Genomic DNA, 26,534 nt, shown 5'->3' on the forward strand with positions numbered 1-26,534 from the left:
AGAGACCAAAGAGTGAATGGTTTGTAAGAGGGGGAGGGAGTTGAGCATGCTGGCAAGGCAGGCTCCCTATACACACTTCTGCCATTGTACCTCAGTTTCCAGGCCTCTCGTGAGCAGAAACTCAAATAGGGTCATACTGGTGTTGGCGAGTTAGACAGGATTGACAGATGGGAGTTCAGGAAAGAGCAAGGGAGTAGAGATCTGACATGAGCAGCTGAGACACCACTACGGAGGAAAGACCTGAAAAGAGTGGAAATAGGTGAATACAGAGGGCCTACCATAGCCAAGGAGAGGAATCAGTAGGGGCAGCAGGATGACATTAAGGAAGTCTACTTGAGCAGAGCACCGGTGAAGGCTCTCAACTGTGAGATGCAGGAGGCTGTGCACTCAACCTTTAGGGAAGGGGTAGAAGCCACAATGCTTGGGACGTGTAAGAACCTAAAGGTTCTTATCCAGCCCCCATGTCTCAGTCTTTAATGCACTTTTCCTCCCACACCCCTGTAAGGTAGAACAGGAAACGAGGCCCAGAGAGAGACTCACCCAAGGCTTATGCAGTCTGTGCCAGAGCACAGAACTGGCCTAGGTCTGCCAAGTGCCAAGCTAGTGCCCTACACGCTGGTACCCATCCTTCCCTCCTAAGGGCAGCAGCAGCCAGACTGGATCGGATGAGCAGTCCATCTAGTTCCATGTCCTGTCTCCAACTGCAAGCTATTCCAGAGGCAGGGGCAACAGCAGTGATGGGACAACCTGTCTCCAGAGAATATATCCTGCTAGTGCCCAATAGAGTCTGAAGCATAAAACAGACAGGTTTAGCAGGGAACAATCCCTTGCATGCAGGAGATGGACAAGACTGAAGACTCACTAGTGACCCAGACACTCTAAAGGCTGATGAAAGTTATGCTCCTGTTAGTTTACTGCTAGATTAGGACAGCACTGTATGACTGGTGGGTGTTCTCTTTTCCCTCTTTAGACAGTGACCCACCAGCTTACAGCGCATTGGCTTGGCTTGAGCCTTCTCCCTTGGACACTTCCGATCCTTGTGCATTGAACTGACAGCTGAGGCGCAGGAACTAACCCACCCAGCATGGGGAGATAGGGAAGCAAAATGCATTTGCCCTATCTATTTAGGCAACAAGAGGTCAGTCCTATTCAGCTTCTTCAGCCACCTCCCTGTATGAAACAGAACCCCTGTCCATGCAGACATAGCTACTGTCTCCATGGGTGCTCTGAGGCTGGAGCAACCGCAGAAAAAAAAAGTGGGTGCTCAGAACCCACCAGCCACAGCTGTTCAGTTGCACCACTGCCGATCAGCAATTTGGTGACACCCCCGCTCAGCTAATCAGGGGCACCACCAAACAGCTGATTGGCGGCTCAGGGAAGGGCTTGGGGGAAGGCAGAGAGTAATGAGCAGGTGAGGGTCTCGGGGAGCAGGCAAAATAGGGGGCGGGAAGAGGCAGAGCGAGGGTGGGGCCTTGGGGGAAGGAGTGGAGCACCCCTAGGGAAAACTAAGTCAGCGCCTATGCCCGCAGAGACCCAACAAGCAGTAAAGTCAAAGGGAATTAGCAAAACAGACGATAGTGAACAAAGAACAGAAAAAACAGAAGAAAGGAGGGGAAAATGTAGCATGGAGAGGAAGGCAACCAGGGCTGTCCTCTTGTCAGTGTCCCTCATTTTTACTATTGATGTGCACCTGGAGTTCAGGGAAGAGGAAAGTGATAGTACCATGGGCATACCCTTGTGTTTCATTCCAGAGCATCCTCTAGGAGCTCTCTGAAGGTCTCCCATTCAAATGTGGACCTGGCTGATACTTAGCGTCTGCAAGGTCTTTAACTCCACCGCACCATTTCGGAATAAGTCTTACTCAGATTCCAAGGCCAGAAAGGACCATTGTGATCATTTAGTCTGGCCTCCTCTAACAGGCTAGAGACCTGCCCCTACATAAATTCCTAGAGCAGAGCTTTCAGCAAAACCTCCAGGCTGGATTTAATTGCCAGTGATGGAAAATCCACCACAAACCTCGGTAAATTGTTCCAGTGGTTAATTACCCTCACTGTTAAATGTATGCCTCATTTCCATCGTGCGCATACATGTGTTCCAAAGGGGTGCTTAAACAAGAACGGGGCTGAAAAAAAAAGATAGTTACCTGTTCCGTAACTGGCGTTCTTCGAGATGTGTTGCTCATGAGCCTATTCCACAGTAGGTGTGCGTGCTCGCCACATGCACCAGTGCCGGAAGTTTTTCCCTTAGCAGTACCCGTAGTGGGGGAGCACCGCTGCGACCCCTGGAGTGGCACCTCTATCGCACTATAAGGGGAGCTGCACGCTCTCCCCACCCTCAGTTCCTTCTTGCCGGACAACTCCGACAGAGGGGAAGGAGGGCAGGATGTGGAATAGACATGAGCAACATCGCGAAGAACACCAGTTAAGGTAACTGTCCTTTCTTCAAGTGATTGCTCACGTGTATTCCACAGTAGGTGATTCCAAGCTATACCTCATGGAGGTGGGTATGAGTTATGAGTTCCCATGACGCAGTACCGCCCTGCCGAACCCAGCGTCATCCCTAGTTTGGGAGATGATCACATAACGCAAAGTAAACATGTGAACTGAGGCCCAAGTGGCTGCCCTACAGATGTCCTGGATAGGGACATGAGCTACATACGCCGCCGATGAGGCCTGAGCCCTCATTGAGTGCACCCTGATGATCGGTGGCAGGGGAACCCCTGCCAGATCATAGCACGTGTGTATGCACGAGGTGATACAGCGGGAAAGACGCTGGGTGGAGATTGGTTGTCCCTTCACACGCTCGGCCGAGGCAACAAAAAGTTGCTAGGATTTCCAGAACGGCTTGGTCCGATTCAAATAAAAGGTCAGCGCCCTACACACATCGAGCATGTGAAGGTGGCGCTCCTCCTTGGAGGAATGGGGCTTAGGACAGAACACGGGAAGAAAGATGTTCTGTTCCATATGGAAGGTGGAGACCACCTTCGGGAGAAATGCCGGATGAGGGCGAAGCTGGACTTTATCCCTATGGAAGACCGTATATGGGGGTTCCGAGGTCAGGGCCCTGATTTCCAAGACATGACAGGCCGAAGTGATTGCTACAAGGAAGGCTACCTTCCATGAGAGGTGAGACCAGGAACACATACCAAAGGGCTCAAAGGGAAGCCCCGTGAGGTGGGACACCACCAGGTTTAGATCCCATTGCGGCACAGGGGGTCTAGCATATGGGAATGAATGGTCAAGGCCTCTCAGGAAGCGGAAGGTCATAGAATGGGAGAAGACCGAGTGCCCTTGCACCAGCGGATGGATGGCCGATATGGCCACCAGGTGTACCCTGACAGAGGGTGGGTGCCAACCCTTGGGTCCTAAGGGACAGGAGGTACTCAAGGATAAGCTGGAGTGGTGCAGACAACGGGGAGGCTCCCCGCTCCCCCGCCCACCTGGAGAATCTGGACCACTTCGCCAGGTACGTCCGGCGTATGGACGGCTTCCTACTTTCCAGGAGGACCCGCCTGACCTCCTCCAAACACCTCCCCTCCTCCTTGTCTAGCCACTGAGCAATCACGCTGTCAGGTGGAGCATGGCCAGATTGGGATGGAGGAGGAGGCGGCCTCCGTCCTGGGAGAGGAGGTCCAGGCGAAGCAGCAGCCTCCTCGAAGGGGCTGTCAAGAGGTGCAGGAGTGTCCCGTACCAGTGTTGGCGGGCCCACGCGGGGGCTATAAGGGTGACACGCGCTTTGTTTTTACTTTTTGCAGGACTTTGACTATGAGGGGAAACGGTGGGAAAGCACAGAAAAGCTGGCCCGACCCCTGCAGGAGGAAGGCATCCGAGATCATGCCCCTCCCCACTCCCTCCCGGAGCAGAACCGGGGGCAACGTCGGTTCTGGGGGTTGTGAAGAGGTCGACCTGGGGAACTCCCCACTCTCAGAGGAGCCAGTGAGTGACCCCCGAATGGAGCGACCACTCATACTGGGGTGAGAAAACCCTGCTGAGGCGATCGGCTTGCGAATTGCAGATGCCAGGTAAGTGGAACGCCCTCAGGGAGATATCGTGGGCTATACAAAACTCCCATAGGTTCAAGGCTTCCCGGCAGAGGGCCAAGTAACGAGTCCTGTCTTGCCTGTTGCAGGGGTGTTGTCCCTCAGGACTCTGACCACTTTGCCATGAAGGTGCATGTTGAAGGCAACACATGCCAACCGTATTGCCCTGAGCTCCTTGACATTTACGTGGAGGGACAAGTCCGTGGTCGACCACATCCCCTGGGTTTGCATGTTCCCTGTGTGAGCTCCCCAGCCCACGTCGACACATCGGACACCAGGTTAAAGCTCAGGTAAGACCACCATTGTAGGGAGGCAAGTATCAGGGACGGTACTGTGAGAACTTTGTCTAAGCCTGTCCCGGGCCTGGGAGAACTTGGAGGCCAGCCAGAGCTGGAGGGGGCTCATCCAGAGCCTGGCGTGGCAGACCACATACATGCATGCCGCCATGTGCCCCAGGATCCGAAGGCACACTCTCACCTTTGTCACTGGGAAAGCCGTGACCGAGGTGATGAGATCGTTTCCCGCTGAGCAGGTTTGAGGCCCTAGAGAGGCTGTGGCCCTTGAGGAGTCCAGCAGCGCCCCAATGAACTCTATGCGCTGCACTGGAACTAGCGCTGACTTGGTCTCGTTCACCACTAAGCCGAGATTGACACATGGGGACAGGAGCAGCTCCACATGGGCCCTTACCTAGGAGAGTTGCCCTTGAGAAGCCAATCGTCCAGGTATGGAAAGATCTGTACTCCCTCCCATCTGAGGTAGGCCACTACCACAGCCATGCGCTTTGTGAAAACCCTGGGTGCTGTGGAAAGGCCAAATGGGAGGACCGCAAACTGGTAGTGGTCTAACCCCACTAGGAAGCAGAGGAAGCGCCTGTGCCCCTTGAAAATATGGATGTGAAAATATATGTCCTGAAGGTCCAGGGCCGCGTACCAATCCCCCAGGTCCAGGGAAGGGATAATAGAGGCCAGGGACACCATGTGGAACTTGGAGCAGACCAGAAAACGTTTGAGATCCTGCAGGTCCAGGATGGGCCTGTGGCCCCCTTTCGCCTTTGGGATCAGGAAATATTGGAAGTAGAAACCCTTGCCCTGGAATTCTACTGGTACTCGCTCCACCGCCCCAGGTGCAGCAGTCGCCCCACCTCCTGCCCTACGAGATGGGCACTCCGGGGTCCCCTGGGACCCATCAGGGAGGGGGTTGGTTGCAAATAGTCAAAACCACCTCTTTCCCTGCCTCTTTCCCTTAGAGGGTCCTGGCTGTGGGGCAGAGCGGGACTGTCGCTGAGACCGGAGCTTCTGGTCCCTCAGCCTCTTGTATGGGGGCTCTTATCTGCTCCTAGCCGGTTGAGCCAACGGTTGTGGTTTGGCCTTGTCCTTAGCCGGAGGGATGTAAAGGCCCAAGGTTTGCAGAGTGGCATGAGAATCTTTCATCCCGTGCAGCCTGATGTCCATCTGATCTGCAAACAGAGCTTTTCCATCAAATGGCAGGTCCTGCATGAGGGATAGCCTGGACAGAAGGAGCCACGACACCCTGTACACAGGTGTCTCAGACGCCATGGAATGGGCTGCCGTGACCGACACTGCCTGAAGGGCCACTTTGGCCGCCGTCACCCCCCTCATCCACCAGAGCCTTAAAGTCCTTTCTCTCTCACTCCGGGAGAAGAGGTTTGAACTTAGCAGGGACTCCCATAGGTTAAAGTCATACCAGCTCAGCAAGGCCTAATGATTGGACACCCTGAGCTGGAAACTTGCAGAGGAATAAAATTTCCTACCAAAGGAGTCCAGTCTTCTGGCGTCTTTGTCCTTGAGAGTGGGCACGGGCTGGCCCTGTCGCTCTCAGTGGTTCACTGATTCCACCACTAGCGAGTTAGGTGCCAGGTGAGAATAGAGGTACTCGTAGTCCTTGGCCAGCACGAAGTACTTCCTCTCAGCCTTCTTGGAAATCGGGACCAAGGAGGCGGGAGTTTGCCAAAAGATGTTGGAGATGTTGGCTACCCCCTGGTGGAGGGGTAATGCCATGCGGCCCGGTGCCGAGGAAGACAGTACATTAAAAAGGGAATCGGACAGGCACTCCATCTCCTCGGCCTGCAGTTGGAGGTTGGACGCCACCTGCTTTAGCAGGTCTTGATGTGCCTTGAAATCCTCTTGCAGGACAGAGGGTGGGGGTGCCGTTATAGTGTCATTCAGGACTGGAGAGAGAGCCGACTCATGACCTGCCGATTTGTCCCTCAGCCAAGATGGGGAGGCCGATGGAGCCTGGGACGCTCCAGCCTCCGAGCGGGTTCCCGTCTGGGCGGGCATCAGTGGCCACAGTACCCATTGGCACCACTGTCCCTTCCATGGGGCCCCTTGCCACTGTCCAAGTTGAGGGCCCGGTGGCACTAGCTGGTCCGGCTGAGCCGCGCAGCCCAGAGACAGGCGGCTGGGTGCCGAGGTTGACATCACCATCAAGCGTGCGGTCCCATAGGAGCGGTAGGAATGACGGTGCCCGCGACGCCCTCTTCCACGGGACCGGGACCTCGACGTCAAGGACTGGTACCCATCAGAAGTACTGCTCCAGTACTCGCCTCAGCGCCAGGAGCACTGATGCTGGAGAATCGCAAGGAGAGTCCCGTGTGTGACATCTGGCAAAGCAGGAACTCGAGCGGGAGCATCAACGTCGATTGTGCTAAGACCAGCTATGGTAAAACTGAGTCTCGAGGAGGAGCGTTTTCAGTGCCTGTCTTGGTGCCTGCGCCCACTACCACGCAGCGTGGAGGGACCCCAAAACTCCTGCCTGGGCAGCGAACCGGTTAGCCCGGTTGGCATCGAGGGTGGGCGTGAGCTGCGAGTTGACCGGCCACTGCGCATCGAACAAAGCAGGGAGCAGTCCTCGGAGTGGGAGCTGTGCCGTGTTGGAGAGGTCTGGTGAGCACCAGCCGCGGCTTGCCGTGGGACCGAGGGCCCATCACTAGCGGCACCCCAGGTACCAGTAGGCTCAGAATGTCTCGTGCAGCCTGTAGAGTCTCTGGTGTCGATGGCATCCTGGCCACAGGAGACGCGCATGTGGACGGTGCTGGGCTGCTCCGCTCAGCACGAGTCGGAGGTTTTGGGCCGGGGGTAGGGGGAGTGAGGGCTGCCCGACGCAGGACCAGCCTCTCCCCTTTCCTTTTCTTGGCACCGTGGCGAGGCGGAGCCCCTCCTTTGCTTCTTCGAGGGGGAGCGGTGCCAGCTGGTGGAGGGGGCTTCACTGCACACTGATGACAGTGCCAGGCGCCGAGTCCACTCAATGCCCCGGAGCTGGGGCCAGTGCCGAGTCTATAAGGAGAGCTCGAAGTCTGATGTCCCTCTCCTCCTTGGCCCACGGTTTGAATGACCTGCAGATCTTGAAGCGTTCACTGATGTGAGTTTCGTCCAAGCAGTGGAGACACTCAGCATGCGAATCACTCCTTGGCATGGAACAGCGACAGGAGTCGCACAACTTGAAATCTGGGGCACGGGGCATGCTCTGAGCCCACTCTAGCAACTGAAAACTGCCAACTGTAGCAAACGGTACCACTAATGAATAGAAAGGCTGCAACAGAGCTGGAGCATGAAGTTCTGACTACCTTCACTGGCGGCAAGAAGGAACTGAGGGTGGGGAGAGCGTGCAGCTCTCCTTATAGCACGAGATAGAGGCGCCACTCCAGGGGTCGCAGCGGTGCTCCCCCACTACGGGTACCGCTAAGGGAAAAACTTCCAGCACCGGTGCATGTGGCGAGCACGCACACCTACTGTGGAATACACCTGAGCATCACTCGAAGAATTGGAAGCCTTTGAGTCATTGTGTGAAGTACTCATGCCCCCAGACTCCCCATCATTTTAAAAGAATAAATCAGCTGTGCCCCACTTCTGCACTGCTTTTAACTGGGACCTGCTGACAATCCCCTCTAATGTGTGAATGAAAAGCAAAAGGTGACTTCCTCTGCATGGCTGACTTTTGTTGGGCACTCATTCTTGGCTTCTCTCCATTTCTTGTCATAGTTTTCATGGTCGGTCTCTCTATTGGTTTGTGTCTGTTCCTTCTCCATCCAACACCTTATAGCCTCTTTCCTCACATTCTTCTCTCTAGCCACGCTTTGCTCAAATTTCCTCCCCCCAGCTTAGTCCTAGCAAGGGTAAACCACCCCGGAGCCATTTACCAAAGGTTGTGGTGGATTTGCCATCACTAGCCATTCTTAAAAACAAGGCTGTATGTTTTACTAAAAGCTCTGCTCTAGGAATTATTGTGAGGAAGTGCTACAGCTTGCGTTATTATAGGTGGCCAGATTAGAAGATCAGAGTGGTCCCTTCTGGCCTGGGAATCTTTGAAAGCACCCAAAGTCCCCTAGACATCAGAATGAAGGCTCCATTAGGCTGGGAGCTGTGTGTGTGTGTATGACCACCTTTGCCCCCACTCTTTCAAAAACTCCCGGAGGTGGGAACACCACAGATTTGGGTTTCTGACCCATTCCATAGCAAAGGACAAGGGCGTACAGACTAAATTCTCAGCCATCAGCAGAACAGAAACAAGAGCCTGGACTTATGAGCTTGACTAGAGCACATTTTATGCCCTGAGCATTCAACTTCAGACCACACAACTTGCCTTCCTCTTCCCTGAGCCCCGCCCCCTCCTCACTGGAACTAGCCCCCCCGGATATTTATGGCAGCTGTGCCACTTTTACAGCTGAGATCTTTTCCTTGCTCCATAGGTCACACTGCCCCTTTCTGCATGCTGAAATGACCCTAACAGACTCCGTCTAAGCATGCTGTCTATTGCAGCTCATTGAAAGCTGTTCAGTGAAGCTTTGTATGAAGGAAGCTATAAGTCAGGGGTAGGCAACCTATGGCACGCGTGCCAAAGGCGGCACACCAGCTGATTTTCAGTGGCACTCACACTGCCTGGGTCCTGGCCACTGGTCTGGGGGCTCTGCATTTTAAATTTAATTTTAAATGAAGTGTCAAACATTTTAAAAACCTTGTTTACTTTACATACAAAAGTTTAGTTATATATTATACAGACTTATAAAAAGACCTTCTAAAAACGTTAAAATGTATTACTGGCACGCGAAACCTTAAATTAGCGTGAATAAATGAAGACTCGGCACAGCACTTCTGAAAGGCTGCCGACCCCTGCTATAAGTTATAAAACATTCAAAAGCTAAACTAAAGCAATAGCCTAAAAAGGGCAATGGGTGCATTCAAAGCGCTACTCCCGTTTTATAAGCGCCAGATAACCCACTTCCGAGTCGCTCTTCTCAAGCAGCTCCATGGGCAATGAACATCGATTCTCACTGCACTGACCCACACACAACAGTCCAAGGATGCTAATGAACTAAATGGGAGCTATGAGAACTCCTTTCTGTTGTCTGTCTCCAGTTGACTAAAGCCACAAGATTTATAATGGCAATAAGGGCCGCAACAGGAAATCTGAGGGAATTCAATTAGCACCATGACCTGCCACAGCCTGGAGCCCAAAGACATTCAGCAATGACAGTCTGCGGCTCCAGCAAAGCAAACCACATTATAGGAACCCAGCACCCAACTCCAGTGGGTGCCTGGAGGTCCAGTGAGAACCCGCACCTGAATTTCCCTAGTATTAGTGACAATGCTATAAATGGCAGCCTGAGGCCTGCACAATGGAAGAGACCTCAGAAGGAAGAACAGCAATGTACAGCTGGGTGTCAGGCTCTCCCAGACTGAGCAGCAGCTCCAGACTGAGGGGCAGCATGTCACTTCACCTACCTGCATGGCACACTTTGCCCTGTGGGTGTCTGGCAGCTCCCTAGCCACTACTCACCTTTCCCAAGGTACACCATGCCGTACTCCCGGCCTTGTGGGGTCTTGTACTCCACAGTGAAGCACACCTCCTTCCCAATGAGCTTCTTTCGCAGGAACTCACGAGCCGGAAATCCCCAGGGCTGAGGGGAAAACAGAAAACTTAGTCACTGGAGGTCAAAGTGGGCACCATCAGACCCCAAGGGTTCCCCTTCCACTGCTGGACAGTTCACAGAGATCTCATAGTGGGGCAGGGTTGCCTAGTAAACAGATCACTGGATTGGGACTCAGGAGATATGGGTCTTAATATCACCTTCAACACTGGCCTACTGGGTAAACCTGGACAAGTTACTCAGTTTCCCCATCTGTAAAATGGGGTCAATGATACTGACCCCCTTCATACTGGGACCTGCTGATGAAAAGAGCTATGTAGGAGCCAGGTGTTCTCTTGGCTAGACAGCATTTCACTGCTCCTGCAGGAGACCCCAGTGAGACCACCTGCAGTTCGGTGGTTTGGAAGCGAAAGAGGCATCTGCTGGAAAGTAGGCTTGTCCAGCACTGACAGGCCAGGAGCAGCGCCAGTTAGAAGACAACATTTAAACTATTGCTGTCCTCTTGATCTGCTCCAAAGTAGTCAGGGTCACAACCACTCCCCAGGCAACAATGAATACTGACCAGATAGTCTCAGCAGCCTCCCTACTCTCTCACTTGCATAAATTCAGCCAGAGGAAACTACGGATTGAAGACCCTCACAGTAAGAATACAGCTGTGGAATCGCCTGCCCAAGGCACAGGTGGAAGCCCCAACACTAGCCAATTAAAGTTGGACCAAACAGTGCCAAACCTACTAAGGAGCCATCTTTCCCTGGCCTGGGGATGGGGGTCTAGATGAGCTATTGGCTATTTCCTGTCTAATGTTCTATGGTAGTTTGTATGCCCACACTACCTCATCCAGGGGATCTCAGCTCTACTCGCCCCGCCCCAGTCCTATGCCGCAGCCACACTCCAGCCACAGAAAGGCTGCAAGGGCAGAAACTCAGCATTGTAACATGATTGCAGGGTCAGGCAAGCAGAGAAAACGGACTGGGGAGAACACTGTTCTAGCCACCAACAATTAGCTGAACTGACAGGTGTGATTTTATAAAGCAGGAGATATTTACACAGTTAAGCAAGATGTTCAGGAGACCATCTCCCCAGGGAGAGTCTCATTGCAAGGAGACCTGCAGTTTAAGGGAGCTCTATACTGCACCTAACACAGGGAGGGAGGGAGGGTGGGTGGCCCAGCTTTGGCTTAGTTCTAACTCCACCACCTCTATCCAAAAGAGGACATGGGGCAAGTTCATTACCACTCAGTGAGCAATCAGCACATGCCACAGCCATTAATGCAGCATTTCTCACATGCAGCCACAGCCTCCTGGACCTTTTTTTTTTGGGGTGGGGGGGAAGAAGCAGCCCTTTCCAGTTGCTCCTGGATACACTGCCTTGGTGTTGATTGCTGGGGCCACCAGCAGTGGCTGGGCACTGCTTCCCCTGTGGAGACACCTGGAGCACAACGCTGGAGGACCAGGCAGCCAGTGATTTTCCCACTTTCCCAGGGGCGATGGGGTTCAGGCTTTAGGTTTCAGCCCTGGGGTGGCGAGACAGCGGCCAGCAGGCTCTGGCCACACTGCTTCGGACTCCAGCCCTCCACTGCCTCCCCCAACCCACGCCCATTGCCCCAGGCCCCCACTGCCTCTCCCCGTCCCCCACTGCCTCTCCAGTCCCCCACATCTGGGGCTTAATTTGTCCCCAGGCTTGTTGACAGGGCTGAGTAAGTCTGCTGTGAATAATGATACTGGTATATTTATCAATATAACTTTTCACAACAGACTTACTAGCTAGCAACAAATAAATTACAATGATTTAGCCGTGTCTATGGGCATATTTGTTTGTTTTTCCTAAAGTTAATTAAGTATTTTAGGAAAAAGTGAGAGAGCGGCCACCAGCAAGAGTTGGTGGCCACACTGAGGCCACCAAAACATTTTGTTCCAAGAACTCCTGCATTAATGGAAGCAACCAGCTACTCATCCTAGATACTCTGATCGGTCACATGACCCCAAAAGCAAGTCCCTGAACCTTTGTTCTGTTCCCTGCAAATCAACGCAAAGTGCTTAGATCCGGACCTTACACATCCTGATATCCAACTGCTGCAAATACTCAGCATTTCAGACCAGAAGCCAAACATGATCCTCCAGTCTGATCTCCTGCACAGAGCAGAGAATCCACACAGGGATTCCTCGACTCTAAGGAATGTCTCCCCTACCAGGGAAGAATACAGTCTGGGCCCTTTTCTGGTCAGATGGGTTATTTCAACAGGATGTGACCAGAACTCTATCTTCCAAGAACAGCTCACACATCAGGACCAGAAAGACGAGAAGTCACAGAAGGGAGACGTCTCTTCTGACTGGCTTAGGACAGCCCTTCGTTCATGAATGACAGAACTCGATCTGCCACAGTTGGCGAGCTTTGAGGGGGTGCAGCCAGGAAAGGGTGTGGGAGGGAATGGAAGTTGGGGCCAGCAGTGGCTGTTGTGAAAACACCCCCATGCACATGGGGAAATTTTTAAGGTGCTGTTAGGAAGCGTGGAGAGTGATGCTTGAACATAATGATGGGTGCCAGGAATACAGCCTAGATACAGGAACTGAGGGGAGTGAATTTGACAATCAAGGGCCCATTACAGCGGAAATGCAACTCCAGATCTGTAAGTGGGATCCCTTGGGCAGTTGGCTCCCAGTGCCTACTTAAGTGAATGGTGCCCTGAAGGTGTCAACCACTAAGATGTTCTGGGCTAATTTTTCAGTATTATCCCCAGCCTCACCTCCCCATTTGCTTTGAAATGGGACATGAGGACACTCTGCCAAATATTGTTCCCCAAGATGGTGCATTATCACAGGGAAAAACAAAGTCCTCGATTTTTAGAGCTGGGCAGGAAACTGTTTTCCTTTCCCATGAATTTGAAAAGAAATTCCCATCCCCAAACCAGGACACGATGTCAAAATCTAGACTCTTCGCAAGCCAAACATCCAAAAGAAATTCTGATCAAGTCAACTGTAATGTTTCATTTTGATTAAAGCTTAATTTTGAAACTTCTGAAGTTTTTCAAAATTTTCCTATGTATTGAAATTGACCCTTTCCTGCAAAGGGTTTTGGTTTGAATGAATCAGGGTTTTCCAACAATATCCAGATACTCAAAAATTCCCAAACAGTTCTATTTATTCTTCAAACAAACAAGCAGTAACAGGTGAAGCAACTTGCACAGGTTAACAGTTGATCAGCATCTGAACTGTGAATAGAACCCAGTAACTACACTGAAAACACTGCACCTCACTCTGGACTGAAAAGTTCTAATTTCACCCTAGCTTTCACTCGCTATCGATGTGCCATCTGCAATCACATAGCCACTGATACCCAGCCTCAGACAGGAACACCATGTTCTGGAGGATGTGTGGGGAGTTCCTTTCCACCAGTGGAAGATCAGAACTGTGCCAAGTTCAGGCACTGACACCAGTATGTCCTGCAATTAATATGCAGGCCTGAAAGTGAGTGGTTAAACGGCTCACGTAGAGTACCCTGCTAATTCATCTGCAGTGAGATCCTCCAGTAGATATCCATTGTCTAAACTCCTTACAAAACACCAGGCTACTATATCCTACCAGTATCAGTTCAGACACTGGAGGGAACCCAGAGCTGAGTAACTGTATCCAGAACGCTACATAAAACCTTGAGTTACAGGACCCTCAATCTCAGGACAGAATGTAACGCAACATACAGCCCTGGATAATACAACCATGACCTGGCCACGTCTCTATGCTCCCTCACTCGGCACTAAAAAATGCCCTGCACTCAAACATGGCCAGTCTGAGTGCCTACAGTCAGAACAAGGGGGGCGGGGGGAAGAGCTGCATTAATACCTGCCTTTTGGAGGAGGTAGCAATAAGCCTGGTTTTGAGGAACTTTTAAATCCTCTATATTTAGCCCTTGAGCAAAGCAGCGAGTCAAAGGCAGCTCAGAGTCTGCTGGGTTGAGTTAGCATCCTGCAGCTTGTGTCGTGCTTAAGACTGAAGCAGAGGACTACGGTAATGAGACGTCTTAGCCTTGCAGCTGAAATTTGCTTCTCTCAGCACAGGTCTGTGTACGGTCTATAGACATTTTGTGCTGGTGATCCTGGGGGGCAAAAGAAGGCAGCTGGAGTCCTATTTATTCCCCAATGGGGCGCTGCAGAGCCAGCACCTATTCCCCATACCCAACCAAGGCTGTGCTTTAGCGTGGAAGATTTACCTGGAGCAGTGGAGGGGAAGCTCACTGCTACACTACACAGTTACTCAAATACAGAATCTGTTCATTTTAAACCAGTGAATTTAGATGGAGAACACCACCTGCCTGCCTAGCTAAAGAGGGATCTGAGCTGTGAGTAAAACCTTCTGGGCTGGGCAATTGTGAATTAGTCTTTTCACACACCCTCTCAGAGAATTCTCATTTCCCTTCCCGTCTCCAGCTGTGACCCATTTGACTGTGAAGCTAAGCAGGGCTGGGCCCGGTCGCTACTTGGATAGATAGCACAGAGGCTGAAGGAAGAAGCGCTGTGGTTTCAATAGGTGGCGCTTTCCGCTCCCTCTGAGCAGGCACTCAAGCTGGCTGACAACACAGCACCAGATGAGGACAATTAACCATGCTCTTCTGTTTCGGCTAGAGAAATGTAAAGGCAAAACAAGGCTGAAAGCAAGAACCTGTCCAGGACTCTGTGCCTGACCCCCAATTCATAGCGCCCCCTAGCCCCATACTGGGGCATTAGGTCAGCACATAAGGGAGAGCACCCGAGCACTGGGGCTTTAGGGTCAGACTCCAGCCCACTCACTGCAGCACAGCACCCCCTAGTGCCACATCTTGGCACTGGGTCTGCACTGACACCCCCTCCCCCCCAAGCAAGGAGCACCACCTCATGGATCAAGTTACACTGGTCCAAGACCGAGGACTTGCTATACTGAGCAGTGCAAAAAAATCACTGCTGGCTTGAGGTTTACTTCTGGGCGATCTGCCAGGGCGAGGCAGTATTTGCGTGGCAACCACATTAGGTTATCTCCCTGATTTATTCTAAATGAAGCTCCTGGCCACAATATGAGGTGTTCTGAGCATGAGAAGTTAAATGCAATCCAGCCTTATGCACCAGCCCCTTGGCCAGCAAGGAGACACCTACCTCATCAGGGGTATCCTTGGCATCTGGCTGTCCTGCAGCAGCCCGGCGGGCGAGGTTTCCAGCACGGATATTGCTGAGGTTGATCTGCCTCTCAGGAGGGGGCCCCCCACGGGGCTGCCCTCGGACAATGATGGCGCAACCTGAGAGGACCTGCAGGGAGAAGGAGAACATTAGCACTCCAACAGCAAAATTAAACCTGTGGAGAAGCATCAAGTGTGATACTCTGTTCCACTCCATCCCTGTCTCCCCGCCTTGGGCCTTGTGCTAACAGTGACCTGTGCTCCCAACACTGACTGCCCAAGGGATCCCACTTACAGATCTGGAGTTGCATTTCCGCTGTAATGGGCCCTTGATTGTCAAATTCACTCCCCTCAGTTCCTGTATCTAGGCTGTATTCCTGGCACCCATCATTATGTTCAAGCATCACTCTCCACGCTTCCTAACAGCACCTTAAAAATTTCCCCATGTGCATAGGGGTGTTTTCACAACAGCCACTGCTGGCCCCAACTTCCATTCCCTCCCACACCCTTTCCTGGCTGCACCCCCTCAAAGCTCACCAACTGCGGCAGATCGAGTTCTGTCAACGCCAAACTCTTCAGACCCACCCTCACTGAGTGAGACAGACACTGGAGTTCATCTACATGTGGAATTCTGATAGAACTTCGCACTTTTGCTGCAACACTGGATTTTCAAGTCCACAAAAATGGACAATGTATCTGAGCCCCAAGGGACAGCAGTTTGATTTTACTCTGCTGAACAGCACCCTGGGACCCTGGGCTACAGGGTTCCATGTGTATCCTAGCACTAGGCCTCTGCAGTACAATCAGCTAAGCCCACTTCCAGCCACTGTGCAGATAGTAGGAAGTGTGTCTGCTGCACAAGAGGGTGCCAGCCCCATCTGGAGAGATGCCAGTAGGCAGGAGAAGTGAGCCCTTTTCTGCGGAAGTAAAGCATGGCATGTAGCTTAGACCACACGTAGCTGGTCCTGCTATGACAGAAAGGAGTGGGCCAGGGCCTAGCTGCCAGATCCAGAACACTGCCAGTGAGGTTTAGCCAGAAATTGTATGACCAGCTTCACTGGAGCCACCAGGTCAGCCAGCTGCAGATGGATCAGATTCAGGAATAAGAGCAAGACTGCCAGATTGAAGGAGGGAGCGAGCTGCTCTCCAAGCACCTACAGCAGTGAGCAGGCAGACATGCAGAGCAGCAAGGCTGGTGGGTTCAAACTACCAGGCTGTGACAGTAACAGGACCTCCTGCCCATTCCCCAGTAAGGCGCTGCGTAAGACCTTCTCACCACAGCCAGCAGCAGTGAGCAGCCCAGCACCAAAGGTTTGTTTGCAACTGGCGCTTTCTGCAGGCCAGAGACATGAGCTCAAGTGGAGTTCAGCAGAGCTCTGCCCCTGGGCCTCCAGCTATCAAGTTACTCACACGTGGCACCTGCAAGCCTTGCCTACAGCCAGGGCGCGGTGGCCAGCAAGCTGTGCAGTCGCACCACTGCTGACCCCTAGGTGCAAACTAGGGCAAGGCAGGGTTTGCACTTCACGCTGCCGTCCCTTTATGCCTGTAATCCCCAGAGCAATGCACCCAGCTCCCTCTTCTTCGCACCCCACTTCCAGCAGCCCTTCACACCCTCTCACTAGTAAGCTCACGCCATGCCTCACTCAAGGTTAGGTTTTGTCAGGTTCTTCGTTAAAAGTCTGGTCAGCAGCGCAACAGGGCTAAGGCAAGTTCCCTGCCTGGTGTGGCTCCGCGCGGCTCCTGAAAGCAGAGACATGTCTCCCCTCCAGCTCCTATGCATAGTGGCAGCCGGGGGCTCTGCATGCTGCCCCCACTGCAAGCACCGGCTCTGAAGCTCCCATTGGCTGGGAGCCACAGCCAATGGGAGCTGTGAGGGTGGCGCATGCAGATGGGGCAGCACACAGAGCCACCTGGCCATGCCTCCGCGTAGGAGTTAGAAGAAGGACATGGCAGTGCTTCCGGGAGCTCCTTGAGGTAAGTGCTGCCCAGACCCTGCACCACTGACCCACCCCCTGCCCCAGCCCTGATCCCACTCCCATCCACCAAATCCCTCAACCCCAGCCATGAGCAGCCTCCTACACCCCAAACTCCTCATCCCCAGCCCCACCCCAGAGCCTGAATCCCCAGCTGGAATCCTCACCCCCCCACCCCTCTGCCCTAACCCCCAGCCTCAGCCCTGATCCCCTTCCTGCACTCCGAACCCATCAGCCCCAACCCAAAGCCCCCTCTTTCACCACAAATCCCTCATCCCCAGCCGCACCCAAAAGTCTTCACCCCCAGCTGGAGCCCTCACCACAACCCCCTTCCCCAGCCAGAGCCCTCATTTCTCGCCCCACCCCAGAATCCACAATCCCAGCCCAGGGCCTGTACCCCATCCTGCACCCCAGCCCCCTCCCATACTCCAAACTCCTCGGCTCCACCCCCAGCCTGGAGCCCCCTCCTGCACTCCAAGCCCCTTATCCCTGGCCCCATCCCGGAACTTGCCCCCCATCCGGAGCCCTCACCCCCTCCTGCACCCCAGCCCCCTGAGCCAGCCCTGTGAAAATGGGCAAGAGTGTGCGTGCGGGCAGAGCGAGCGACAGAGAGGGAGGGAGGGAGGGAGGGAGAGAGAGAGAGAGGATGGAGTGAGTGGGTCAGGACAGGGGTATTCAGTTTTGTAGCAGTAGAAAGTTGGCAACCCTACCCAAGATCTGTTCCTGTTCATCATCTATTTCATGTGAAACAGTTGGCTCTCCAGGGAAGGGAAGAGGCTTATTCCAATGCACTGAATAAGTCCACACCACCAGGAGCTGCCCCCTGAACACGTTAGCAAGGTGGGGCGCTGCTAATGGGAGAATCCTCCCACTTACAGCCAAGGCCCTGGAGCATCAGGACTGAGCCCTTGCAGCCAATCCCACTTAGAGAATCCATGCTGGGCTTGGCACAGCAGGGTCTAACAGTCTCAGTTGGCTAGTTCTCCCCAAGGCCACACCCTCAAGAAACAACGCCCAGCACGTGTGCTAGAGCACTCATTCGCTGCAGCCAGACAAGTCCTCCTAGCTAGAGAAGAGAGGTTGTAATGAATGATGTCCAGGCTCTTCCCCTGGAGCTTGGCTGAGACATCTGTCTCCCTTGGCAGTTACACACAGGAGAAGCAGCGCAGCCTTGTGGGGCTGAGGAAAGCTGGGCTCTGTCTCCAGCTCTGCCACTGCCCTGCTGGGTGACCCTGGGTGAGTTACTTCACCTCTCCCTGCCTTCACTCCCCACACCCATGTTATTTTGTGGCGATAGTCCCTGCTCCTAAGAGTACAGTTACTAAATATTTGCACAGGGCTGAGCACAACAGGCCCCGATCTCAGCTGGGGCCTATCCTATCTTAGATCAGTTCTTTTACCACACATCACCACAGTATCTGAGCACCATCCAATCGTGCATTAAACATGACTCACATCTGCCACGTGTTTGTTCTTGGTGCCGCCGTAATCCAAATACTACAGGCTTCGCTGCAGGCCAATTGCAAGAGCAGTGCCATCGCCACGTGGGGGGCCAACAAGCAGGATAGATGTAGCAAAACAAACATTTAAACAGGTACCTTAATCACAGCCCAAAGCTTCCCAAGCAGATGTGAGGGGCAATGCAGGGAGAGGGCACTGGCAGCCACACTGACATTGAACACCAATCTTTCACCAGGAATATTCAGAAGAATATACACAGCTGGTGAGGAGAGCAAACCCAGCACTTCAGAGGGTTTTGCTCACTAAGCAGGGCCTGCTGGGAAGGACTGCTGACCACCTCAGACTTGGGGCCTGGATTCCCTACATGTTGGGTTTGTGGGGAGGCAGCATGATTAGCCCCAAGGGGAGGGAGCATCCCTGAGCAGTAACCCTGAGCACACCCCAAAAAGCCCAGGTCAAGCCACCCTGGCTGAAGGACGACCAAGAAGCAAAGCTTGTGTGATACCAGAGGTCCCTGAATATCTGGTATGAAGAACCACTTGTTCATCTTGCCTGCCCCATGATGCATGGAAATCCAGTCCCCCAGGTAGCACTGCAATAGCCAGGCTGGAAAGGCATTTCCAGACTTCAAAGGGAGCTGCATCTAGTCCTGCTTGGACCCAGGGAGAAGGCTCACCAAGGAATAACCCAGAAATTCTGATTGATACATGCAATCTGCTGCTTAATCTACAGTTTAATTCTCAGTACAGAAAAAATCCCAGGGGAAACCTGCCAACAGAGAAAGCAGGAGGAGCTGAGAGATAAGCATGCTCAGCACCAGGCAATTAACTAGCATCCTGCTCCTCATGCAGGGACAGGATTGGTGCAGCATCTAGACTAGATCACTGCCAGAGGAGCCACTCCATGTAGCCTTTAACTTTGACTGGGGTTCTCCTTGCTTCTACAGCTGAGAGTACAGACCAACTAGGCCAGGGGTGTATGGAAGGATCATTTCACCCAAGCAGCTAACCCAGGAATAGAGCATCCACAGCCTATGCTACTGAGTGGCCTCGATACCCCTCCAGTCACCCGACAGGTTTCTGAGAACATGGCAGAAGCCCAGTGCCCTGTAGCCTCCTAAAGGCACCCCATCAGCACAGGTGGCTCTGCAAGCCACAGCTCAATGGAAAAGCACTAGCAAAGCAAACCGAATGGGCACAGGAGGGGGATGCAAATACCGTGCATGAAAAGCTTCAGTACCAGCAAGACATTTTGCTGGTGCCAGGTGTACCCCTCTGCTAACTGGATCCAGGACCGTAGAGTGCTGGAAATGTTACTATAATTTGTCTGCCCAGAGACAGTGCCTTCTCAGCTGGCTGTGCACTTGGGACAGCTTGCATCATTTTGGCTGCGTGGGATCCTCCAGCACCAACAAACCTGACCTTCAGACCCAAGATTGCTGGCCTCAGTTATCTCTCTCCTCAGAATAACTGTGCACCTGCCTGTGCTGTACTCTCTGCTCAGCTGACTCCTATACCCACAACAAGCACAGCCCCCATCCAGCTGCAATCACAAGGGGTGCAACAGAGCCAAGAAGGGGGACCTGCACATCAGGCCGCAGGGAACCTTTTTGGACACCATGGAACCTGGCTTGAAAAATTCATTCCTTCTCCTACCAAGTGGGATGCCTAAGCCATCAGTTTCTGCAGGAACTAAGATTTCATTCTAAAAGATACATTTTAGCCCATGTTTGTGACCCAATGCAATGCTGCCTTCTCTAGTTTGCATGCTCCTCTAGTGCCTGTCACTGCTCCCTGCTTTGCCAAGGATCTGGTCAGATCCACTGCCACTTTCGAGAATCCTGTGGAACTCTGTACAACACATTAGCGCAACATCAGGGGAGCACTAAATGCAGAGGAATCGGGAGCGTCACCTCCTGGTAAATGCTTACAGGTGGGCAAGGGGTTGATGCTATAGTTGCTGCAGACTCCATGACTGAACTGCATGGTATGGGTGTAATTTCTCAACCATCATGTGGCATTAACAATGTCCTGTGCTGGGTAAAATATATGGGAATCTCAAGCTGAATACGTTCTTAAGACATATATGTTCTTTAAACCACTAATCAGTTACTGGGACCAGTTATGAGTGGCAAATAGAGGGATCAAAGGAAACAGCCTGGTCTCACTGATTCTCAGGAGCACTCTGATCTGCTGATGCACATACAAGCAGTCTGGGAGCCAACTGCCCACGAGATGTACTGAACATTAGGAAGGCAAAACTGCCAGCACCCCTATAGGGGGAAAGAGGAGTGACATCACCTCCCAAGAGCCCAGAGAGGACAACGAGGCCAAGAAGGGTGTTCAGGAATACAACTACCTAGCCAGGTGAGGTGATGGAGCAGCCTTGCCTGTTAAGTCAGCTCTCTGGCTAGTAGATGGAGAATTTTTCAAGCCTATAGTTCAGAGAAAATTTCTTTGCCATGTAGGCACCGATAAACCAGATCTACTGAGCTCTACAGGAGACGGTCCTGTTCTCACAGCATGCCACAGCACTGAGGAGGACAGCTGCCATGTTCGAATGAATTACAGCCCAAATATTCCATTCACAGAACATCCAGTGCCCTGAACCAATGTAAGAAGTGGATGCTTTTCACCTTGTTTTCAGACTGCTCTTTGCCTTTCCCCAATTGCCTTGAATACAAATGCAAAAAGCAAACTCCAGGCCAGTCTCCTGGCTAATGGGAGACTACAGTCACCAGGCAGGCTGCCAAGAGAGCAGAGATCTAATCTAACAGGTGAGCTCTCCCCTCCCTCCAGGCAAGCTGGATGTACACTGGCCTACAGAGCCACGCTTCTTTGCATGGGATTGTGCCGAGTCTGTAAGGAGGAGGGCTGTTTGGCAGCAAGCAGAGCAGATCGAGCCCAGACAGGGAGTGGAGACGTTCTCTGAAGGAGAATGCACGCTCTCCAATGCTGGAGCACAGACAGGCAGCATAGTTAGGGTCCGGGGTAGGAGTGCGTCTATGGTGCAAGACGTGTAGAGAATGCAGTTGCTTGCATCGGTCAGCACATACTCCTCTGGGCTACGCCAGACCCAGCAGAAAGAAGAAGGCGGCTATGGTGGGGCGGGATACTCCTGCCTCAAAGAGGGACATATTCCCCTCCCCCTGGGCATCACTCCCAACAGCCAGAGCATTCATCCATCAAGTCCTGTGTCCCCACCCTCACACATTAGCCTTCCTCTAAAGCAGCAGATGTGGGCAACCTCCACACCCCCTCCAGTTATGCTCCTGGCCAGGACCCTGCTGTCACCTGCAAGGTCATCAGGACATCACCTGAAAGGGCTGCCATCCAAAAACAGGCATTTCCAGAGGCAACTTCAGTTTCTCCTCCCTGGAGTTCTCCAGGCGCTTATCCATCCACCGCCCTGTTCTGACCCAATCGAGGATGGGTGCCGTCCTCTAGCCACGAATGATGATTCCCCTTCTCTGCTCCCTCAGCAGTGGACATGATCTCTGCAGCAAGTGCAGCCTTGGCAGGCGAGGCGCCCAGCTGGAGTCCCCAACATGCATGGTCCCATATTACACAAACACTACCCAACACCAGATGCATGCTTAACTCCACCCCCACCCCCCATCACTGCCAGGCTGGAGAGGGGAGCCATTTGGCCTCAGCTCTCTAGTAGCAGGGTGGAAAGCTGTCCCCACCCCTAACTCCAGATGGGAACTGGAGTAACAGCAACACAGCTGCAGATGCAGTCCACCCCACCCCACCCCAAAAGGCTCCTACAAGATTCTGTGGGGATTCAAGAGCTCATTCCAGAATACACCTAGAGCATGTCTCCACCTGGATTATAAAAACCACCCCCTCTCCCACACAGGAAAAGGGAGGGTAAGCCACACTGCAGTTATAAATAAGGAAGAACCCAGCCTCCTACGGGGAGTGTTCCCTCTAATTTCCCCCACGCATGTGCGGAATGAATTTTGTTGTGTGCACCAATATGGAGTTGTCACACAACAAACTTCATGTGGTGGGGGTGGGGCTGAGGGGTTTGGAGTGTGGGAGGGGGCTCAGGACTGGGGCAGAGGGTTGGGGTGCAGGGGGTGAGGGCTCCGGCTGGGGGGTGCAGCTCTGGGGTAGGGCCAGGGATGAGGGGTTTGAGGTGCAGGGTGCCAGTGGCTATGGCAGGTAGAGAGGACTCCCCACAGCAGCACCTGGGCTGCGGAGAGGCGACTCTCCACCAGCCGCGGCAGGTCCGTGCCGGGGGGAGAGGCACCTCACCCCACCACGGCAGGTCCGTGCCGGGGGGGGGGAGGCACCTCACCCCACCGCAGCTCTGAGCCCCTGCACAGGGCTTAATAGGCAGCTGCGCAGCTTAGAAGGAACTTAGCCTACAGGTGTTTAGCTCCAAAGACACACTTGCCATGCGCCCCCACCCCGCTCCTACACAGTGATTTGAAACCAATGCACTAGTAAGGCTAGGGCTCTGCTACACTGACCTGACTGTCAGGTGACGGGGGAGGAGTTTGCCCTGCAGCACAGACAGGGCCAGAGGTGTTTCAAGTGTGCTGCAGAACTGTGCTGGTTCCTCACTCAAGCCCAAGGCTGCAACAGCTCAGGACTAATGGCAGAACATTACATCTCATCTACACTGCAAGATGAAGCCCTCGGCTGCAGCCAGATCCCCCCATATAGTGGTAGTTTCTACAAGGGAGCTAGGACAGTAATTGCTTCCCATGTGCTGTAATCTGGACACTCTCCACTCAGTGGTGCTAGTGGGAGAATTAAAACCAAGGTCCTGAGCACTTGGCATTGACTGACTGTTGAAGCTGATAGTAGTTACACATTTTCAGATTAATAAGCCACTCAAAACAGGAATGTGCTGGGGGATCCGCCAGTGAAAGGGAGAGAGAGGAAAAAGAATGGCCCACAAGGCCAATGGAAAAGAGACCCTCTCTCACACACACATAGTTGGAAAATGTTGTCAGCTCCATAAATTATAGTAACAAGAACAATCTGACCAGCGTGGACAGCAAACAAAAGGCTTTCCACAGTATCAGAGGGGTAGCCGTGTTAATCTGGATCTGTAAAAAGCAACAGAGTCCTGTGGCACCTTATAGACTAACAAATGTATTGGAGCATGAGCTTTCGTGGGTGAGTGCCCACTTGTCAGCTGGAGAACAAAGTTTGGCCCCCTGCCAGCCCAGTCAGGGATTAGCTGGGATTCCCGGGGAGGTCACACATTTCCCATTTTCTAAAGGTTATTAGCTAGCTACCATGGTGATGGATGCTATTAAAAGCCACAATGCCCCGAGTCATGTTTCAAGCTGAACAATCACTTCCTGCTTCCATAAGATTCCCACTGTGGCTTAAACTGGAGACAACATTCCTTACTTCCTAACCTAAAGAGAGGTGAAGGGTTGCTGTGCTCTGTTAAACAGCTCTTGTGTTCCACCCCAGACATGGTTGCAATGATCCTTTGCTAAGGGCTTTTGGGATCTAGGAGAAAAAGTGATGCAATGTAACTGATTTACTGGGAACTGAATCCTCATTCCACTCTGACTGAGGGCTCGGTTCAGTTTTTAGCATTATATGCAAGGTACCAGGGAAACTGGCATGTTTCTCTGCACTGGAGAATGCTGCCTCCTGTGTTCAGGAGCGTATCACTGTGCCCAGCTGAACAGCAGATAGATGGTACACACCAGATAATTGGCCCCAAACATTCCTACTTGGAGATCATTTGTATTGCACATGGCACCAGGCAGCGCTACATGCGATTTGTTATTTGTCATACAGTAGATCATATAAATGAAATAAATTCACACTACAAACTACTGGAAAATGAGTTTCACTTTAAGCCTGAAAGTAAATTATACATACAGATCAATCCTGTTACAAAGACCTCAGTGCTCAACAATTAAGGACTCTGAGGTTTCATAGTTGTAATTATCTTTAATCTTTCATTTACAGGGCACAAGGAAAGTCAGATGCTGTTAACTGTTTTATCCAATTACCAATAACACCTAAGTGTTCCTGGAAATTATTAGGGTTCTCTGATGAGGGGAAGAGGCAGCTGCTGTTAGCAGGTGAAGCCTTGAATCTGATGGTTCTGGGGGATTTCAGTAAGAGGTCCAGATGGCCCAGCCCCCCAAAAGCTGGCATATCTGGTCACAGGAGGGTCACTCCAGCACAATCGAAGGGCAGCTAGAGAAGCACCTCCAGCTGCCAGCATAGGTGCCACCAGACTCCACCTGCTGTGATACTGGTCCCTTGGAATTGCCAGCAGCTGCTGTCAACTTAACACAACTTTTAGGCTCCTCTAACTTACACTAGGGACTGGCCCAGGATCAGTGCAGCACAAAGTGAGCTTTTGATCCCACCCTGGGCATTCCTTCATTACAGCTGGGGACCTCACCCAGAGATTTTATGGGCCTGGGGCAAATTGGACCTGACAGCTCAGACTACACAGTCTCTGCTAAGGCAGCAGTTGAACTCTTTTCACCAGCACTGGAGACAGCAAGGTTCGTCTTTTCACACAGCGTGCAATAAAATCCATACCACTGTCCCACACCCGCTAGTCACCCTTACACTCAGCACTCTCACTTCTGACTTTATAACCCAAGCACGAGGTCAACTATCAGTCAGGCAAAGAGCTAAAACAGGGGTGGCCAGCCTGAGGAGCTGCCAGAATTTACCAGTGTACATTGCCAAAGAGCCACAGTAATAGGTCAGCAGCTCCCCACTCCCAGTGCCTCCCACCCACCGGCAGCCCCGCCAATCAGCATCCTCCCCACAATCAGCTGTTTCATGGCATGCAGGAGGCTCTGGAGGGAGAGGGAGGAGTGAGGGCATGGCAGGCTGGGGTGGGGGGCGGGAAGGGATAGAGTGGGGGAAGGGCCGGTGGCAGAGCCAGGGGCTGAGCAGTGAGCACCCCCAGCACATTGGAAAGTTGGCACCTGTAGCTCCAGCCGCATATTAACTTCTGAAGAGCCACATGTGGCTCCAGAGCCACAGGTTGGCCACCCCTGAGCTAAAACGTTCATCAGGCTCAGACCGCCAAGAGCATGATGGGAAAGAAAGCCATGAAAGCATGATATGGGCACAAAGGGGCATATGAAGAAGGGAGGGGAAGCTAGCAAAGAGGCAGAGGAAACCCACATTGTAAAACAAGTCAAATGGTGCATTTACAAACTGACACCATGGGAAGGCAGAGGTATCTCCAGTCACCAGGCTTTCCATGTTTACACAAAAACAACCAGGAGTCCTTGTGCACCTTAGAGACTAACAAATTTATCAGGGCATAATCAGAAGAAGTGTGTTTTAGCCCATGAAAGCTTATGCTCAAATAAATTTGTTAGTCTCTAAGGTGCCACAAGGAGGACTCCTTGTTTTTGCTGATACAGATGAACACAGCTGCCCCTCTGAAACATGTTTACACAGCAGCTGTAGCCACCCACAATCTGGCTCAAAATGAGGGTCCCATCTGAAGTGCAAACTAACTACCATCATTCCTATAGCTTTTCTATATATTCCTATGCACAGAGCTTTAAAGACAAATTAAGTTCCTGCCCCAAGTTGCTGATTTCACACATTTAGTGAGTTCAGCACCAGAAGGCTAGCCAGAATTTGCATTTAATTGTTTTCAAGGTCCCAGATGGCCTCTCCCAGGGGGAAGTGCCACTAAACCTGTTGCTAGAAATTAGTAGTCTGTTTGCCCTGACTGTTCATGTCTGCACATAGCAAAAAGCAAAACCTGACTAGGTGGCTAGAAGTTGCTGAAACGCATCACATACTACATGCTTGGACCTGTTAGAATTGACTATTTTTTTTGGCAAGAAAGCAAGCCATACACCATCTTGGCCATTTGGCTTCTCTTTCAGCACCGGATTGAAAGAGCAGCCAGAACTCAGCCATTTTCAAGTGGATTGCAACATCCAGGACACAGTACTGGAATTACTGAGCAGAACAGGAGCAAAGTCCTGAAAAGACCACTCAGCAGACGTGCTTGCCCTTCCCTAGGTGGAATCCATGCCAGGAACCAAGAATCCTCAGTT

At 52.4% G+C, this 26,534-nt stretch overlaps 1 protein-coding gene across 1 annotated transcript in view; it reads right to left on the reverse strand.

Annotated features, from left to right (window-relative positions):
* The window catches only part of SND1 (staphylococcal nuclease and tudor domain containing 1), a 475,599-nt gene that overhangs the window by 437,913 nt on the left and 11,152 nt on the right, over positions 1-26,534 (reverse strand). The window contains exons 2-3 of the mRNA XM_045027292.1: positions 15,046-15,195; positions 9,836-9,956 (exon numbers count right to left, since the gene is read on the reverse strand). Of these exons, the coding sequence (XP_044883227.1) occupies positions 9,836-9,956; positions 15,046-15,195 (271 nt within the window). The remainder of the gene's footprint in view (positions 1-9,835; positions 9,957-15,045; positions 15,196-26,534) is intronic.

The sequence above is a fragment of the Mauremys mutica genome, chromosome 1, assembly GCF_020497125.1.
Source record: "Mauremys mutica isolate MM-2020 ecotype Southern chromosome 1, ASM2049712v1, whole genome shotgun sequence".
In the NCBI taxonomy this organism is placed as follows: Eukaryota; Metazoa; Chordata; order Testudines; family Geoemydidae; genus Mauremys; species Mauremys mutica.